The sequence below is a fragment of the Gopherus flavomarginatus genome, chromosome 8, assembly GCF_025201925.1.
Source record: "Gopherus flavomarginatus isolate rGopFla2 chromosome 8, rGopFla2.mat.asm, whole genome shotgun sequence".
Lineage (NCBI taxonomy): Eukaryota > Metazoa > Chordata > Testudines > Testudinidae > Gopherus > Gopherus flavomarginatus.
The window spans coordinates 7,224,119-7,245,152 of NC_066624.1; the positions used below are offsets into that span (position 1 = coordinate 7,224,119).

The following is a 21,034-nucleotide window of genomic DNA, read 5'->3' on the forward strand; positions in this document are numbered from 1 at the left end:
TTAAAGGGAGGGAGGACAGGGGAAGGAAAAAAAAAAACCCTCAAAACAATGAATTTAAGACAACCAATATGGTATGCTCAACAAAGCAACCTATGTCTAGAATAGCAATACTGAATTTTCAACTTGACTTTACAAAACTTGTTAGAGTTTGCCTGCTACTGAGTGAAAGTTCTCAGTAAAATACTAGGGAATTAAAGTAACCCTCTGACATCAGTGGAATTGTAATGAAGAGTAAGATTTAGCCCAAGAGATGTAACATCACTGCTTGGCCTATCAAGCAAGCAACAATGTAGCCTTGTCCTAACATTGCAGACAGCCTTTATATAAGCAGGATAAATCAAAAATATTTTTAGAATATTATTTATTTTCTATATTATTCCTCAGCACTGAATGGTTTTTTCTTAAACCAAAACAAGACACAGTATAATCAGTGCCCAGCCATTCTTACTTTTGACAACCAAATTTTGTTACCATTGGACAGCAAAACTAGAAGAGAACCCTGGCCTTGTTAGTATTAACCTGTCAGGTATTAAGTTCCCTATAGATATGCTTTGTTGATTTTTATTTCTTGTGTCAAAGTACAAGCAAATAATGTGAACTGAAAGAGCACATGGCCACAAAATTACCATCGTGCACTTAGACATCTGGACACAGTCACTGCAATAGTCAGGAAGCAAAGAGAGAGACCAGTAAACACGACATCCTTTAAAAAGGTTCTGTTCCCATAGTCGCCTCAGTTTCAGTGGGATGCAAATTAGTTACACAGTTTGGGTCCAATTCTACAAACCTGTGTACATGCAAGTAGTCACCACTGTTGCTAACAGGAAGGCTTGTGTAAGGATTACTCACACCAAGTCAGCTTGCAGGACCAAACCTTTACGCTGCAATGCTGGTTGGTAGAACAAATTGTACTCTTGTTTCACACAGACACACACACAGACACACAAAATTAAGACTTTTGCGCAAAGAGGAGGCAAAGTTATTTACTAAAGCTGCTAGTATTCTTAAAAATCCACAAGTATAACAGATACATTTGGATAGTTTAACCTCTGGGCTGCAGTTTAATGTTTTTTTATTCAGTAACAGAGGTTCCTCATACATCTATTACACTCCCAAACTGCAACTATGCAGAATTCATTTTGTCCTCTTTAAGAAGTTACGCCTTTCTAATTTAGTCTTCATGAACTGCATCACTGTCATTGATTTGCTATTTCCTATTTGGAAAGGTCAAACTAGTTTTAAAAAGTTAGCCACAGTACAACGTTAACAGCTCTTAGCAAGTTGCTTGCGCACATTTTTCAAAGTGCCAGCCTATAAACATTTCCACTCAAAGTGCAGATCAAACTCTGAGGTGACACCAATACAGTGCTTGGAGAATAAAACCCCTCAAAAACACTCCCAGCTGAAATGCAAAACCAGTAACACTATAACATGTGAGAGCATTAGGTGTGTCCTTTGTTCTTTTCCCTCCACTATATCTGTATCTACTCTTTTCACTGTCCAAGCACTAAAATAAGAAGTGATTTGTTAAACAAAGTTCTGATGATAGGTCCAGATTATACGTTCTGTTACTCTGTAATCTAAAGCCACTAGGTTTGCAAAGCAGAAACAGGACGGGATCTCTCTAGTGGTGACGCACAAGTCAGAAAGAACATACCTCGACTTCCGGGTCACATGCTGAGTTTCTTGAGCTAGCAGGTATAAAATACCACCTTTGTTTGCACAGAGCAAGCGTGACCAGGAGTCACAGGGACAAATTGTATAATTTTTGCAGTTACTTTTCAAATTAGAACTGCTCTTCAGATCATTTTCACAGTTGTAAGGCTTTTGCAGATTCAAGAAAATAAGGCAGTATGCACCATATTTAGATGCTCCTACAGACCAGCTGATAGTTTTAGGCATACTTATGTGCTAACTGTGGATTTTGATTTTGTATATCATCTTTTACATCGATAGGATTTCAAAATGCTTTAAAAAAAAACAAACAGAATGAATGGGCTTTGGGCAGTTAGTGGTATCTCCCATAAATCTGGATACAAGATTAAAAATACATCACCAAATTCTGTTCATAACAACTCCTAGGCAGTCCCACTGGAATCAAGCAGAATCAATCGCACAGGTACAAAAGCAGAATTTATTCAACTGTTGCCAAACTACTCAGGATCATTTTAAGGTAAGTCAAAATGGTTGTAAGGCTATTATGTTGCTATAATAAGAAAGTATTTAATACAATGTGGGAAAGATGTTTTGTAAAATATATTGCTAATGTTATCTTCTCTTTCTGCAGGTCACCTTTAACAGAGTCAGAGCTACCAATCTTTACTAAGCCAGTTTGTTAGAAGATTTAGTCCCAGTGCTATCTTAACACCTAGCTTTCCCACAGAGTTACATTACAATCTAATCCTTCCTAATGCATCTGGATTTCTTACATTGTACTGGGAATGGATCCAGAAACTACAAGCTGATCTGAATGCATTAACAAGGACTGGATGAGATCTTAGTGTTACTTTGTTAAAAAGAGATCTTACTGGTGCAAACAAACCCAGATTTCATCAGCAGTAATAGCACAGAATCCAACATCACTCTAAGAGAAAACTAAATTATGTAGTATTCCTATGTTTTATCAGATCCAGTGCCAGATACAAGCAGAGAAAGCACACCAAAGCACTTTTACATCTGAAATAAAATAAATGTACAAACTATTTTTCAAAGAATGCAGAAGTCCCGATCCTGCAGTTGGGTCTCCATGTGCAGAAGGTGATAAACAGAAGTGGAGAAGTTCATAAAGCAAGGTCTTTGGTATTTACACATTCTAATACCGACTTCATGCAAAAAATAACAGCAATTCCAAACGCCAATGAAGGCATTACATTGTGTGTGCACCTTATTTTATGAAGATCTAGCTCCAAACAGCCATACCTGGCAAACACCGTACAGTTATTATACTGCCCCGGTGTCTCTAAGGCTTTGTCCACAGTGGCAACTTAACAACAAAACTTTTGTCATTCAGAGGTGTTAAAACACACACACACACACACACACACACACACACACACACACACACCCCAAGACAAAAGTTTTGTCCATGAAAAGCGCTGGGATGAACAGCGCTTTGTCAGCAGGCGCGCTCTCCTGCCAACAAAGCAAATGCCGCTCGCTGGAGGTGGACAGTTTTTGTCAGCAGGAGAGCTCTCTCCTGCCGACAAACAGCGACTACACGGCGCACCTGTGAGCAGCACAGCCTCGGGGCCGCGAACAGGTTTCAGGAGGTCTGCCAAGCAGGGCCAGTATCACACTCACGGGGGCCCAATGAAAGAGCCATCGCCCCACCACGCCATGTGGGGCTGAAGCCCAGGGCCCCAAAGCCCTGGGGCTGAAGCCAAAGCCTGAGCCACTTAACTTTCTGGGCCCTCCTGTGACATGGGGGCCCAGGCAATTGCCCTGCTTGCTACGCCCTAACATCGGCCCTGGCTTTTATATGCAGAAAACCAGTTGTGCCACAAGTCAGCCATGGAGTTTTTATAACAAATTGGGGTGAGGGGAGGAAGGGGCTCAGGAAGAAAAGGGTTGAAAACCCTTACTGTAGATTGACCCTCAAGAACCCTGAGGGAGGGGAGGAGAAATAGAGAGACTCCAGCAAACTAGCTCTTCAGTTTTATTAGTTTTCAAAACTCCTCCCAACTCTTAGTGATAAACGTGAAGATGATGCAAAACTACTACTGTAGCTCATCACCTCTAATGCCCTTCCTGAGAATGTCAAAGGGTATAAATGTTACATCCTCGCGGTTAGTATTCATTCACCACGGGCTAAACGATGGCTTAAAAACATCCAGTGCTGGGCAAACTTGACTAAGCATGAGAAACAGGAGCCTCTTATTTTTGCAGGCATATTATATACCTGGCTGCAATGGTTGCTCCATCACATACTTCTCACCGTGTTCTCAAACCAGACATGTAGCAGTGGAGGAATTGAGTGCCATGGAGACAAGTGTACATGCAGGGGTACACACACACACCCACTCACCCATCCCTTGGCAGATGGATTGTCATCAACCTCTTCACTAAAGGAGCAACTTCCTTCCTATTGAAATCCTTCACTCACCTGCCTAAAAGGAGCTGCAGGATTAAACAGCCTTGGTCCCTGCACTACACTGAAAAACCTGACCTCCATCCCCATGGCAGAGTCATGCTCCCACTGTTTCCCTGGGCAGGTCCCCAGTGTGTTGGTTGCTGAAACTAGCAACAAATAATGCTGAAATGGTCCTTACATGATCTGTCAACTCCTCACAGCAGGATATTTGGGAAGGAAGAGAAGAGAAGCAAGAATATTGCAGCAAACAGCCACTTCTCAGGCTCATCCTTGCCTCATCCAGCCTAGCCATGCCCTGGCCCCTTGGAGGGCTTCTACAGTCTCCAGGAGAAGAATCACGCTGGGGAACTGCCACCTCTGTACGCACTTACCATGCACTTTATGCAGAGGTTTTACTAGAACCCCTTTCTGCTCCTTTCCTTTCTTGCTTCTCTCCATGCCCTCCCAGCAGAGGGGGGCAGAAAGCCCTGAAGAATTTCGTATTTCTGGCCTTGGCTACACTCACACTTTACAGCGCTGCAACTGGGGTGTGAAAAAACACCCCCCTGGGCGCTGCAAGATACAGCGCTGTAAAGCGTCAGTGTAATCAGGGCAGCAGCGCTGGGAGCGCGGCTCCCAGCGCTGCACGCTACACCCGTAAGGGATGTGGTTTACATGCAGCGCTGGGAGAGCTCTCTCCCAGCGCTGCTGCTCTGACTACACTCATACTTCAAAGCGCTGCCGCGGCAGCGCTCCCGCAGCGCTGCCGGGGCAGCGCTTTGAAATTCCAGATGTAGCCATACCCTCTGACACTCAACTAAGTCACTAGCAAAACCTGCCAGGAAAGAAACCGTTCTCTTTTCCCCCCCACCCCAAACTTTGGAAAGTAAAAACACATACTTTTCAGATGATCCACAATGAAAAACAAGTTTTGATTTAAATAATCAGGCTACGCAACAACATGCTGTTTCGCAATGTTAAAAGAAAAGGTGTCTTCCAGTAGCGTAGGTTTTCCCCATGCTTTGGAGCATATATTTAAAATTTGGTAGAAAGACAGTCTTTATCCCAAGGATGTGCCTTTTGCTGTCCTAGAAGAATCCACTGAAATATAGCCAACTTATAATATTTTCTCTTTTTGAGGGCGTGGGAGAGGAAATGTAGCTTGCAACTTCTGAGAATTTAGCAGCCGAAATCTCCACATGCCCTCGATTATAGGCCCACACCTCGGAGCTCCTGATGCCAATCAGACTGCACATGCACAATCCCCACAGGGCGACCGAGCATGCTCCAGCACACACTACAGGTGTTCAAAAGGACCTTCCCTGTAACACTCCCAGCCAGGGTGGGGCTGGCCATGCACATGAATGGAGAGCTGGGGTCCTGTCTCTCCAGTACTCTCAATGACCTCTCTGCTGGCGCCCAGGCAGCATGGAGGAATAAGCCACCCAACTGAAATACAGAACGAGCAAGAGCCAGACTGGGGGGATGGAAAGGAGTGGACAGACAAACTGATGAGTTGTGGAGTGGTTGAGCAAGAAGACTGGGGCAAAGATGAGAAACCTGAGGAGCGGTGACTGGGTAGGCAAGGAGAATGGGACTGTGAGGAGGAGCCAGGGATGAGAAACAAGGAGGGAATGAGTTTGTGGGACAGGGCAGAAGGGGGTCATGCCTGGGGGAAGTGAGAAGAAGTGTGTCCTAGTGGGCACAGACTCAAATCTCTAGAGCCGAGGATGGAACCCAAGATTGCCGAGTCTCACCATTCCTTTGCTGTCAGCAAATACCTGTGAAACCCACTAGCAAAACACGTCACATCCCATTTTAGTGCTGGTCCACACAGAAGAGGACAACCAACTACAGCTATCAGTTACTCCATTAGTGCAAGTGGCAGAGGTCTAGGTGGTGGATCTAAAGGTTACAACCCTGCTGATGTCCTATGTGGGTGTCAATATGATGTCACATGATAGAACGTTTTTTTTCAGCCTTTTTTTTTTTTAAATAAAAAAAGTCCCTAAGGAGTTACAAAAAAAGACTACATTAAAAGAACATTATTAAGGTTGCAAAGTCAAGCAGTCAGAAATTAGGATATGCCAGAATTAAGGTTGCCTGTGCAACCTTAATTCAGACCCCTTGCACGTATGCACTATGGTACAACCTTGAATTATGTGATCACATAATATTTTTTCCACAGACCTCTACCTCATTTAATGCACACGACAGACCTGCTCTCAAAATGAATTAGGAATGTATAGTAAAAGAGACTGTTTTCTACAGGATCCCTGCCTCATTTGCTGCAGACGTTGCAAGATGTGTAATAAACGAGGCAGGGGAATGCAGGAAGTCGCTGAATGCTAGTCTGGAGAACCTGATTCTATCCCTGCCTCTGACCCCAAGTTCCTAGGTGATGCTAGACAAGTACATCGCTAAAACCAAACTTCACACAGGTTGTTGCTGTCACAGCACATTCCTCATTTTCCGGCTGCCCAACTTAGGGTGCCCATACAGCAAATGTGAAAAATCAGGACACAAGGTGGGGGGTTAATAGGAGTCTATAAAAGAAGAAGACCCAAAAATCGGGACTGTCCCAGTAAAAATTGGGACATCTGGTCACTCTAGTCCAACTTGAGACCGTTAAGTGCAGAGAGCTCACAACTGGCACTCAACTCCAGGGTAGCTCTGCTTTGAACACACACTTCTACCTCGATATAACGCGACCTGATATAACACAGTAAAGCAGTGCTCTGGGGGGGCAGGGCTGCACAGTCCAGTGGATCAAAGCAAGTTCGATACAACGTGGTTTCACCTATAACGCGGCAAGATTTTTTTGCTCCCGAGGACAGCATTATATCGAGGTAGAGGTGTATAACGTGCTTAATTAAACTAAGAACTGTGAAAAATCAGGTCCTAGTCATGTCAAGTTAGGCATCTAAAAAATCAGTACAACGTTTCCCTTAATCTGTGACTTGGCCCCCCCTCTCTAAAATGAGGATAATAGCATCCCCTCACCTCACTGGGGTGTCGAGAAAATAAATCCACTCATATGGTGATGAGGACCATAGAAAAGCCCATAGGAAATTATGAATTCTGCCTTCGGAGCAGGGTTAGAACACTGGGCAGTAGACAAGTCCTGGGGTCGCACACTGAACAATGAGAAAGCCACATATTGAACAGATTTTCATTTACACGAGCACCGTCCATCCTGTGCACTAAACGAAGCTGTCGATAAAATAGCACGTGACCATGTAATTAAAGACAGTCTCAGAAAGCAGATGCACAAGGGGATTGTATTAGAGCAGGCTGCCTTACAGCTGACATTTCCCAACCTTCTAGTGCTTGACTTTGCAACCTTAATAATGTTCTTGTAACATAGTGTTGTGTGTAGTATTGCGTATAAATTAAAACCAAGAACCTACATTCATGCAAGCTTGCGGATAAAAGTCCTGAAAAGCAAAAGATTAATAGTACTGCAGATTGTGTGGCCCGAATTCTGTCACAGCTACATTCTTGATCTCACTATGTAACCTCAAACTTTAATATATACTGGGCCAAATTGGTGTTCATCAGCCTAGGGCAGCGTTTCCCAACCTGGGAATGCCAGATAAGTCCGGAGGGAGTAAGGCACAGAGAAAACGGGGGTGGGGGTGGGGAAAGCTGCTTGATTGTAGCTCTACCCCACCCAACCGAAATATGTTTCAGAGTTATCTGCTTGACTCCAGCCACTCCTAATGCAGTTGGCTGTGTAACAGTTCATGGGCACATACATGGCTGAAGGCTTGGGCCAATGGGCTGCTGAATTAAGGGCAACCACAAACCTCATCACCTTCCACTCTAAGTACAAAGCAATTTTCTTTGACCTCGTCTGCTATAAGATATACAGCAGTGTGTGTGTATACATTACTTTATTTACTCTATAATATCTAAACCAGGACACTCTCCTGCACACACTTCACCTCCTGGGGAGAGGATAAGAGAACACGCACATGACAAATGTTCATCATGTTGCTTAACATGCTACTGAAAAGCACTCAGATACTACAGAGAGGACTGCAGTATGAGAAACGACATAGAACTTTTTCCCTCCTGTGGTACTAACTCAGCCACAAGAACATGAATTCTCCCAGCCTCACGGGACACAAATGACACCCCCCTTTTCTCTCCGTACATCTCAAAACAGCAGTGATTGGGGAGCAGGGTACAGGTAGAAACCAGAGGATAGGAAAAGGAAGGAAACAACCCAGAAAAGAAAAACAGTGGATACGGAGAAAATGCATAAAGGGCGGGAAGGGACAGTAACTATATGGCATGGTATGGGGGAAGTTGGGTGGAAAAGGATGAGATTGGAACCTATGGAAGAGAACACTTCTTTCTCTCTCTCTCTCTCGCACACACACAATGCCATTGGGAACCAATGACTATAGCCAAATACAACATTCCCTACTCCAGCAAGAGAACCACCGAAGTCAACGGGCAGTTTGCTTGCGTAAGGACTACAGAATTTGGCCCAGTGCAGAGTTATACAAATCCACACCAGCAGAGGGAATAATTAAATAAAAACCCTGTCGTGTTTACTGCACATACATAAAAGCAAATATTATAAAGCTAAGTTTAAAAAAAAAGGACTCTCCTTTGCTGAAGGTCTGCCACATGCAAAATCTGAAGTTGTAACGTTCGGTTGTTGCAGAACTTTGACCTGAACTTTGGTTTGGTTTTTAGTTGAGAATTAGGAGAGTGTGAAGACAAGGGATGAGAATAAGGGGCTTGTCTACACTTCTCGAATTGCAGCGGCATATGCTGTCTATGCCAATGGGAGAGCTTTTCCCCGTTGGGGTAGGTACTCCACCTCCCACAGATGTCATCGACGGGAGTGTCTACACCAGGAGTTTGGTCAGTATAACTGCATCACTCCAGGGTGTAGATTTTCCACGCCCCTAAGCCATGTTACACTGATCATTAATTTGCAGTGCTAGACCAGGGCTTAGTTGAGATGAACCCTTGACTATAGGTTAAGAACCTCTGAAAAATCAAAGACAAACAGACCATAAGTGGCTACATCCCTGCCCTGCCTATTCAATTGCATGTATTTATGTTAAAATACTCTGACTTGGAAAGTTTACACTTTTAATCTGAAGTGCAGATTTGCCTCCCACCTCAAACTGCCTGAAACTGCATTCTCAAAAAGCAAAAAGCAGAGCCTGCCCTGCCCTGCCCTACTTTGCCATAATTACATTCCTAGGGTGCTCTGACTGGCCTCCTACCTTCAGCAGCCCAAAAAGTCAGAATGCATACCCTGGAGTGCCCCACTCCCTTCATTTTTAAAGGGACTCCTGGTTTTCACTCTCTCCACCTTCACTTACCCCTTAGTGCAGAGGAAGCGAAGCCAGCCTGGTTGTGAATCATACATCAGAAAGAGTTCCAGGAAAATTCCCATCTGTTACATGCACATAGAAAGCAGAAGGGAATGAGAGGGGAGGAGGCGAAGAAATTGGAAGAAGCAAGCAAGAAACGACAGGGTATCAGAAGGCAATAAAAAGAGACAGCCGAAGGTGAGCAAGACACGCAACATATCAGAGAACCACCAGTGCATCACTCCTGGACATTCATTATTATAGCATCCAGAAAAAAAAAAAAAAACCACACACCTCTATTAGAACATAATCTATTGCCAAGTGTAGACAATGACACAGCATATGGGCTTTTAACCTGAAGGACAGCAGAAAACTTAACAGAGCTATGCTTCTGCCTTAGCCCAAAATAGCCCAAGTCGGCTGACCTTCAGGGCATGTGGCAAGGCCTATTTACTGAGGCTTTTAAGAAGGGGCTGAGAGAGGAGCAGGTTTTGGGGGAAGGAAAGTTTTGTTGGTAGCTGCTGGGCTTGCTGCTGCTTTACACTGAGTGGCACAAATATTACTCTAAAAACAACAACAAGGGAATCTAAACTACAGAAAAGAGGCACATATGGACATAAAAGCACGGGCTAAGAAGGAAATCTGTGGGCTCTTTGAAGACATTAGTGCTAAACACTAAATTTCTTTCCTACGTTTTTGAAAGTAAATCACAGAGACAGTTCTTCCCACCAACTCAAATCCCCAAAAGATACTGTTATGTAACTTCATCAATATTAGCGTACCACTGGTGTTAAGATGGTCAAACTCTGAGCTCAGTTCTCTGCACGTAAGCCTCGCAACTACTAACAAAAACAACAAGGAGTCTTTGTGGCACCTTAGAGACTAACAAATTTATTTGAGCATAAGCTTTCGTGAGCTAAAACCCACTTCATCTGATGCACCTCAGCCCATGTATCTGATGAAGCATGTTATAGCCCACAAAAGCTTATTCCCAAATAAATCTGTTAGTCACTCAAGTGCCATAAGGACTCCTCATGGTTTTTGCTAATACAGACTAACATGGCTACCCCTCTGAAACTACTAACAAAACTCCTAGAAGGCGATTTAACTAAACCAATCAATTTGGTATTATACAATAAAATAGCTTCATAGCACAACCCCAACAAAGTGTAACATGCCCCAAAAGTCCAGGGTAGTAAACTCAAGGTAATGAAATTTAAGACAAAATAAACTGGTTGTAAATTAATTACTGTCCACTTATTTTTTAATTCAAGCACCAGTCTGACGAACCAGCCAGTAGCCGATTTAAAACATGTATGCCAACTTCTGTACTTTTAGATCTTTCACATTCTTAAGGATAGTAAGAAACACTTCCGGAGCCAGAGTCCAGCATCATTTGCAGGATATAAATTGAAAACAACACTGAAGCCAAAGGAATTTGTCCACATTTACACCTGTGACCATTAGATCAGACAGTGACCTAAGTATGTGTTTTGTTGGTCACAGGATAGGTGAGTGAGGGAATATCTTTTACCAGAAAACACACTGCTACTGTGTAGGACTTTGGAGGGGACATGGCTAACAGAGCCTAACCACTGTGCAGCCTTAGTTCATTTTAAGTCATCTGATTTAGATAAAGAGTCAATCCTGCTTATTTAACTCGTTCAATTTACCTAACTGATTTCAAGAATATGGCGAACAAGTTTTTGCCCATAGAAGGAGAATGGTCCAAGTTCATTCATACAAGTGGTGCAAAGCTCCTTGAAGTCAGTCAATTTATTTCAAAGGACACTTTTCTTTTTTAGACCCATTTTTTAAAAAAAAAAAACCACTAAGACCTAAAATTACTATCGCTTAGACACAAAAAAAAATTCTCTAATTCTTCCAATTGACAGCACTTTGTTATTTTCACTCTTCATTGTACAGACAGCCACCTTCCAACTTTGTTTCTGTGGCTTTTCTCATAGCAACACAAGTTTTAAGAAAAATATGATTGCAAGACCACAAAACATTCCTAGGGAGACTCCAGTGTAGTACTGGAAGCTGCTTTTAAATGCACTTTTTAAAATTGATTTATTTCAAGCTGGCTGTATCCCTTAAAGTAGATTAACAACTGTGTGCATCTGATTCCTCTGTGTACTGGGCCCAATTCTGATCTTACTAACAAAGATGATGTCATTGACTTCAGCAAAATCACCTTAAATTTACACTTACGAAATTAAGATCAGAATCCTGAAATTTTCTACTTATATGTAGACGAAGTAGTGGAACAGCTCCAAAATAAACTACATATTCTGACTGTACCTTCTCCTACTACTGGTAGTTAATTTCCTACCATTCTTTTTAAACTTTACACAAGAATACATCTACAGCAGGGGTTCTCTGACTTTTGTACTGGTGACCCCTTTCACACAGCAAGACTGAGTGCAATCCCCCTTATACATTAAAAACACTTTTTTATATATTTAACACTATTATAAATGCTGGAGGCAAAGCAAGGTTTGGGATGGAGGCTGACAGCTTGTGACCCATTCCCCCATGTAATACCCTCATGACCTCGAGGGGTCCCAACCCCCAGTTTGAGAACCCCTGATCTACAAGAAGAAAACTGATCCAAGTTCAATTATCTCAATGTTCAATAATCTCAATGTTGATAAGGGAAGAAACACTTATTATACATAAGCTGTGAGATGCATGTGAAAATGGGGTTTTAATATTCATCGACATTTATGAGCCTCTGGCAGAAACCATCTAGTTGAGAAGTGACAACATCTGTCAGAGTAGCTTTAACCTCGTGTCAGACAATCTTCCTCCCATTTGAATAGTGGTACTGAATTTTTCCCGCAGTGCTGCTGCCATGACATGCAAGTCTTTTGAAAGATCAGCGTTTCCAGAATCCACAGGATGGGGCACCGGAAGAGGCGTCTCTCTGAAGATCTCTTTGCAGAGATCCCCACATGTTGCTCCCTCCAGGAATAGACTATGGGACCTGCCTCAAAATCTAGTACATTTCCTGGGATCCCTGAGGCACTAGACAGACCCAGACAGAAGCCCTGCTTCATCGCACCAGCTCTGGAAACCTTCCTCACTACTTAACAGGAACTCCATCTGGCTGCAATTGCAGCCAGAACCTCAAGAGAACAATGCAGCCCAAGGCTTTTATTTTCAGTGTTTCTCTCTTATGGCCATGCTGCTTTCCTGAGCCTGCACACAGTTCCAGTGCCTCTGCTGCTGCTCATTGCTTAGCCAAGCAGAGTAAACTAGCAAGACTCCAGTTAGTTGCACTGCTGCTATTCGGAATCCTGGGAACCAAGAGAATCAGTTTCATGCCACTTGGCAAAACTGAAAGCAGTAGCAGAAGCAAATATAGCAATTACTCATAGTGCAGGATAACCCAAAAGGAAAGAAGGCTGGGAGACAGAATGGCAAACTACCACCACCTCCTTACCCCCAGCCAGCAAAACAGCAGCCAAGAAGCTGGTCTCCACTCTCAACCCCTTCTCTGTGGGGAAGACTGGGAGAAAAAAGAGAGAAAGCGCCTTCATCCTTTCAGCACCTGGGGGTAGTGGTGAAACTTTAAAATTTGTCTCACACCTTCTAGCCAGAAGCTGATTGAGCACATGGAGAAGGTCCCCACAATCAGTGCCCAGGGACATCTTCCTGGCAGAAACTCCAGCCTCCAGCCCCTTCCCAACACCTGGTGCCTTACCACTACACTGCCCCTGGTAGAGCCTCTCCTACCTTTATCTTTCACACTTGCCTCTAGCTAGTAGGTTTAGCTTCCAGCTGGTAGGTACCCAGCATGTTTCTGAGCCCCAAGCCAAGCAGATCAGAGAAAATTCCAGGATTTTCAATCAGTCATTCTTTTTCCCCCTTTGTGCTTTAGAGGAAGCTTCCAGTCATTTCAGGCTGGAGGCTGCAATGCAGCCTGAGAAATACACCAGTGCTGCGGCTAACACTGCCTAAATCCAAGCACTAAAAACAAGACCACGCTAGGAGCGTCTTATAAAAATCTAACACACTGTACTCATGAAAAATTCACTCTGTCGGAGAGATTACAGTCCGTCCTGATGGATGGTGAATCTCAGAATCCCTGGAAGATGTCGCACAGAGTGTATTTTAAAGGTGGCGTGGGGTGGGAGGGCACACAAGAGGGGGGAAGGAGGAAGAGGTTGCGGGTTTTTTTAAACTTTTAGTGTTGTCAATAAACTAGACATTCTGATTTTTTTATTTGGGTCACGGAGGAGCAAAAGAATGCTTAATAGTGAAGTACAATATTTATTGGGTATAAACTACAAACAAGACAAATGTGTAAAAGTCAGCCTCCAGTGATAATGCAGCAGTAACTGTGTGAAGCCCAGAAAGTCTTAGCATTATTGCAATAGACTGTGTCCATTTATTTGGGAGTGTAAATTTCTAGCACAGGTCAGAGCTAACAGAACCAACTGGGATTACATCGGGGTTTATATTTTTATACACACATACTGTAAACTGAAGAACTTCTGAAGGCCAAATTATCTCTCTCAGCTATAGGTTACTTGGTTAGTAGTATAAAATTGTTCCCAAATTGTTGCTATTGAATCACTAGACTTAATTATGTTTGAGAGAGTTGAGGGCTATATTTGAGGCACTGGTTTGATTAAAATGTGCCCATAACACAGCCGCTCTGAAAACAATAATGGCTAGTCTGCCTGAACACAACTCCAGCACTCCTACAGGTACTGTCGAGCCTGCCAGCTCTTGAAAGAAGCTTTTCACTCCAGAACTGTTGTCTCAAGCAACCACCGAAAAAGAAAGAAAAAAAAAGAAGTCATCATACCTGGCCTGAATATTCCATAAGGGCTAACGAATTACATAAAAAGCCCCCTGAAAAAGAACGCTCTGAGTTGAATTCAGCTGCTGCAGACGAGATACTTCTTCCAGCAGGTTTTTCCTTGATATGACCAAAGAAAAAAAAACCGTTGACCCAGCAGAGAAGTATTCCTAGATTTGGCACGAGACTGAGTTAAATTCAAGGCAGGGTCTGGAAGATGTATTTCAGTGCATTTCACCTAGATCTGACAGCTTTGTCTCCACAGTTTTGAAATGTCAATGGTGACCACTAACCGTATTTTCTATTGCGCAATGAAGTTAAACAAATGTCTCAGGCATAAATTTAAAATAGACCACACAAATGTGCAGACTAGACATTATTGTTTTCAGAGCTGCTGTGTTATGGCCACACTTCAGTCAAAAACTTTGTCAACCCAATGCCTCAAATATAGCCCTCAACTCTCTCAAATGTAATTAAGTCCAGTGATTCAACAGCAACAACTCTGGAACAATTTTATATTACTAACCGAGTAACCTATAGCTGAGAGGTATAATTTGGCCTCCAAAAGTTCTTCAGTTGTCCTGCAATACACGTGTATAAGAATATAAAGCCCGATGTAATCCCAATCGGTTCGGTAAGCTCTGCCTTGTGCTAGAAATTACACTTCTAAATGAACGGACACAGTCTACTGCAATAATGCTAAGACTCTGGGCTCCACAGGAAAAATGAGCAATTACAAAATTAAGCCCAAGCAATGAGGTCACAATGAAAATCTCAAAGCAGTTTCACTGGTAATGTGAAGTCTTTAACATAGGTTTCAGAGTAGCAGCCGTGTTAGTCTGTATCCGCAAAAAGAACAGGAGGACTTGTCCTTTTTGTCTTTAACATACTATTTGAAGACATACTTACCAGACGTATAGGTTGGCACCTTTACAAACTGCTTTAAATTAAGCTGTATAGCCAGGCTCTTGAGATTATCAGTAGCTAAATGCTCTTACAGGTGACGGGGTCTTTCAAAACTTAGTAGTGACAATTGTTCAGATTCAAACCCCAAGTCTGGACATAAATTAGGAACATATAAATTTAAGAACGCTAACGCGCTCTGACCATAGTTAGGCTTGAAAGGATTAGATTTTTATCAGTAAAAGTAAATTTCACTGTTCACATGCAAACCAATAAAAAATATTTCCATTAATAACTGAAATTGACAGATAGGCACATTAAAAAAAAATGCTGCTTGAAAAATTATTAGAGTTTGATTTAAGGATATTTACTTTATATATTTTGATATGTGCTGTTGACAATTTGAGTTTTAACCGTTATAAGGCTTTAACTTTTTGAATATCAACATCTACTCTCAATACATTACTGTCCGACACTCACGCTTCATTTCCCGCCACTGTAAAAATATACGTTGATAAAAATTTAATAAACATTGAAAAAAAGCTTAAAATCCATGTGACTCAACTGTGAAAATTTAAACCAATGTTTTTTTATATATATATATATATATATAAAAATAAAATTTTGCCAACCTTATCCGTAATTAAAGACATGCAAAAAATAAGCCCCTCAAAAAAACAGAACTTATTTTTATTGTTTTAAGTCAAATTAAGTCAGCTTTTTTTTGTTGTTTATATGCACTAATGTTTACAATGCAAACACTGTAGCCTTGCACAACTGAAGAAGAGAGTTAGAAGGCAAAACTCATTGATTTAGTTTCACTGGCAAAGCAGAATGAAGTCCCAAGCGTAAAACACCACAGGTGTAAAAGGAGTAAATTTGATTAAATTCTTTCAGTCTTAAGAACCAAGTTATTACAAATGCATAAGGATTTTTTAAAAAAGTATACATGCTTTTAATAAGACTTATTTTAAAACATTTTTTCCTATGAAGTAATGAAGACTTCTTATAAAAGTACAAAAATGCACAGTTCAGGTCTTGCTAACAACCTTAACTCTGACCCTGTAATCTCATCCGTCCTGAAACTACAAATTAACACCCCTTTAAACATACAGTACCCTATTTAAAGGGCTCAGATTCACCCAAATTTTAATGTCCCTATCCCACCTGCAGAGGCAGCTTTGCAGAATCTTTCTGAGTATGTGCAGACAGTTTTGACTGAAGGAACCATTCACCACTGCTCTTTCTGTACCTTGTGTATTAATTTATAGTAGTGTACAGGAAACGCAAAATATTACTGTTTTGATTTGGTAGCATTTCACATCCTCTTTACACCAATGTAAACGGCTAGACAAGGTGCAGGGCAATGGTGATTCAGGCCCAGAGAGGGCAGGCGGGAAGTAGGTCAGAGAACTTTCAGAGCCTCTCTTCTGCTAATTGTCCACATTTTGTAATTGTGTCCATTAAACAGAACAGCTTTTTCTACAACTGTCTCACTCAGTTTCTTCTCTTAAGCAGAGGTCCATTGACAACTGAAAAACGACCCAGGGAGCCACCATAGTGCAAATAAATACCCGATCTGCATTTGCAACATGAAACAATCTTTCAACCTTGTGTTGAAAATGCACATCCACCTAATCTCCCACCCACTGCACACAGGCTGCTGACCAAGAAACGACCGCTGGTACAATGACAGTGAAAAATAACCTCCACTAACGTGTCATCTGTCATCCTCAATACTCAGTCCAGAAACTACCCTCTTCTCCATCAACTCCTTTACTATTAACAAGGCAGTACAATCTAGATCAGACCTCTCATATATGCAGGGGTTGTAATACCACAACGTCACCCCAATGCACTTCAAAAAAAAGAGACTATGATACATGCTCACCTGCTTCTGAAAGTACAAGCAAGCCACACACCATAACATTGAGCACATCATGTTACCATGTCAGATACCCATGTAAACAAGGAAATCATAAATTCCAACAGGAGATGGGCATACTGGGTCAGAGTTCAGATTCTCCATAGAACCTTTTCCACACTGACATTTTAACACCCTCGCTCCTCCCTGCATCCCACTGCAACATTAACTTAGTATTTCTGGGCTTTCAAATGTTTCCTTTTGTAACTACACATTTCTAATATTTTTTCTGTGTAAGTCTTTAAATCATACCACCTCTTTAACAATGTTCAATTGGTATTATTTGTTATCCTAGGACAATCTAATGCTGAAAACATGAAATAGCGATGCAGGACTTCTAGCCAGATGTAAATGGCTTTTACTGGGTTCCAAAACAGGAAAACAATGGAAATTCTGTCAAAGATAAGCAAAGATTCACAACATTCAAGAAGAAATCTCATCTAAAGTATAGCTTCAAGAGGTTTCCATAACAAGTAAACTGTAAAACAAACAAACAAAAAAAACAACACCCTAGATCCTGAACAGGTATTGTAAATGGTTAGCTAATCAGAAATTTTCTTCCATAAAGATTTAAAGTGTCCAGTTCAGGTCCTTTTAACATCACTGAAAGAATCCCAATTCAATTGCCCACAATTTCAGAGCATAATTAATAATGGATTTGTACTCTGCAGAAAGGAACAGCTGTTGCAAAAAAACCTATCCGGTCTAACAGCTTGCAAAGGCTAATTTGCTCCAGTGTTACTCTGTATTCTAGCAAACTGGCTCCAAACTTACTCACTTTTGAGTTCAGCCCTCGGTTTTTACATTTCATGTAAATGTAACCTCTGTTCCTTGTCTGTGCAAGCACAAGGGTATGCTAGAGCAGTGCTTCTCAAAGTGGTGGTCTGCGGACCAGTGCAGTCCGCGAGCCATAGGCTGCCGGCCCACGGTGAGTTTCCTCATAAGAGCGTCGAATAGGATAACAACATGGCACCAACCCCTGGCACACTGGAAAAAAATTGCCGGTCCCCCACATCAGACAGCTCGAGAAGCACTGTGCTAGAAGAACAAGAGTACTTGTGGCACCTTAGAGACTAACAAATTTATTTCAGCATGAGCTTTTGTGAGCTAGAGGTTCTACTGCAAGCTTCTGAAACCTCAGCTTTTTCCCCCATGCACACCACTGCCTGGTGTTAGGACCAATGCCCCCCTGCAGCATCCTTGTTCACTTTCCTAGATCACTACGAGTGACACACACACACACACGCTAAGGGTCATCTCCAAAAGGCAAGTCCCTGTTTTACATGCCCGTGTAAATTATCTCCACGGTTCCTGGTACAATTTTCTTTGATCTTTAAATTCTTCCACTACCAGGCAACCGATTTTTGCTGGTTTGTTGGGAGGTTGCTTAAGGCAGGTTTCCCATTCGGGACACCTTGGGGTCCTTCGCCTGCCCTGTAACGTGGATGTACAGCATATGCCTACATTATGCAGTTGCCTTGGTTCCTACTCCCGTTAGTCCCGTGATACCTGCAGACATAGGCTCAAAGAGATGCAGGAAGGTCCCCTTATTAAGTCTTTGTATTCAGTATCAGTGACCACTGGAGGTGACCATGTGCTTCTGACAGGGGGAACAAAAGAAAGCGATGGCGCGGACAATCAAAAGACAGATTATGATTTTTGCAGGGTCAGGAGGAATTATTCACCTGCCAAACCCATCTAGCCTGGTAGGTTACAATCAGCATTTAGGAGGAGGGGGGAGCAGCCTGGTTTTTGTTGGTTTTTCCATCCTGCACCGTGCCTTCAGGTTGGTGCATCTGGAGGGGCTCTCAGCTCCTGGGCTGAGCCCAGGCACTGTCCCTCGGCGGGACCGCATTTGGGGGGCCGGAGGAGACATGTGATCAGCCCCTACTCTGGGGCAATGCCTAGCGCCTTCATTTCATTCCATGGGGGGCTGGCGAAGGGGGTTGCGTGATCAGCCCCCGAGCTGCCAGGTACCTTCCCATCACTGCCCTGGGCCCGGGGATTGGGGGCCATGCGCCCCAGAAGCGGTTCCTGCCCGAACATGGCCGGGGCTGGGGGGGGGGGTACTTACAAAGCGATTAATGCTCCAGCGAAACATTGCGAGGCGGTGGCAGAGGCTCGGGGATTCAGGCAGCCGGACGGCACGAGCCCCTGCAGGGGACCACTGCGGCGGGCGGAGCAGCGCCAGGGCCGGCCACAAGCTCCCCGCTCCACCACGGTCACCGGCGCGCAGCTCCCGGCCGCATCGCCGCCCCGCACTGGGGACTCTCCTTCGCCTCCCGGGGCGCCGCCGCCGCTAGGCTCTCCCCGGGCGCTGCAGCCGGGAGCCGGGCACCATAGCCAGGCTCCCCACCCACCGGCTCGGCTCCAGGGCGCTGAGACTGCCCCGGGGACTGGGCGGCTTCTCCCTCCCGCCAGCAGCGGCGGAGGCACCGGACACCGCCCGGGGGCCCTGCTGCCTGAGCTGGGGAGGGGCCCGTGCGCTAGGGCGCAGCGTCCCCACCTCTCCAAGGCTCAGGGCGCACAGCTTCCTCCGAGCCCCCCGCGCTTCGCCCCTGCGCCCAGCCACCCCTCCCCGCCTACTTCCACTTTCTCTTGCTAAAGTAGCGCACCTCCCCCTTGGGCTTTTGTCTGGCTGGTTCTCAGCGGGGCGGGACCTTCCCCACCCTCCCTAGAGCAGCCTGGGATGTGTAGTATTCACCGCCAGCCTGAGCGCAGAGGCCGCTCCGCCCACGGCTCAGAAATATGGGCTACAGGTCAGCCCTGGGAGGGGTTGAAATATGCTTTCTAAACGTGCTCTCCAGCAGAGCTGATGCCGCTGGAGAAACCGTGACAGCTGCTGCAGGGCAGGGGCAGGCGCCAGATCGCCTGAATTTTAGATTATTTAAAAAATAAATACAAATAAACGAATATCATCCGTTTTCCCGATTGTAACTGTCTGCGTTGGCAACTTCACTCAGGTCATCATGGACACGTGGTACCCGTACTGGTTTCTTTGTATGCCTAGGGCAGTGGTTCCCAAACTTTAACAACCTGTGCAACCCTTTCACTAAAGTGTCAAGTCTTGCAAACTCCCTCCTAAACATGAATATTTCCAGGGATTTTTTCCTTTACCTGAGTATAAATTATAAAAGCAGTGATCTTGAAAATATAAAATTTGTTTTTATGACATGCTTATTACACGCTATTTATTATTAATTATTATTTATCACTAATTTTTATTACATTATTAAAACAGCAACTCTCTTCCAAGATCTCACTTTCGTAGCTTGTATCGCTTTGGATAAGCCTGTTATAAGACAAGGCTCCTATGTTTCATCAAGGCATATCAGATGTGAAACAGCATAGTTCCTCCTACACAAGCATTCAGGTCTTGAGCAGTCCAGGCAAAAAACTTGTTCTTCATAATAATTTAAAAAACAACACTAGCTACCTATTTAATTTTAAAAACAGCAAAAAATATCCACCTCCCTTTCCATTTCTTATAAGAAGTTTTGAAGTTTAAATCTTCTCAGTGTGATAGATATGCTTGCTTTGATCTGCTTAGCTCTGGGACGTCCATGGGCTCCGGGCTGCTGGCCTGGTGCTGCCCGGGGTGCCTAGGGACAGCTCTGTCCACCATTAGGGATTTTTTCCCAAGACCACCCTGTAACATTTCATGAACCCCCAGGGGTTCATGAACCCCAGTTTGGGAACCATTGGCCTAGGGGCACCTCCAGCTTGCTTTCCTCACACAAGAAATGCTTCTGAAGGGCCTATACACATGGGTAAAAATTATTCATACAAATGAGCACTGCTGGACAGACGTGCCAAACCCTTGTATTGACTATTTGATGTTAAGAGGCACAACACCATCCAGAAAAGTGGAAAAGATTAAGGGAAATACAGAATACTTACTACCAGAAGTAACTGTTCTGTGTTCTTCATATACTTAAGTACAGTAGAACCTCAGAGTCAGACTTACAAACTGACTGGTCAAC

General features: G+C 43.5%; 1 protein-coding gene across 5 annotated transcripts in view; it reads right to left on the reverse strand.

Moving 5' to 3' along the window:
* The window catches only part of ATP11C (ATPase phospholipid transporting 11C), a 113,184-nt gene extending 93,556 nt beyond the window's left edge, over nt 1-19,628 (reverse strand). For all 5 annotated transcript variants that reach the window (XM_050964844.1, XM_050964845.1, XM_050964841.1 and 2 more), the window contains exon 1: nt 19,126-19,628. In XM_050964844.1, the coding sequence (XP_050820801.1) occupies nt 19,126-19,152 (27 nt within the window). In that variant the 5' untranslated portion in view covers nt 19,153-19,628. The remainder of the gene's footprint in view (nt 1-19,125) is intronic.
* Nucleotides 19,629-21,034: the final 1,406 nt, after the last annotated feature.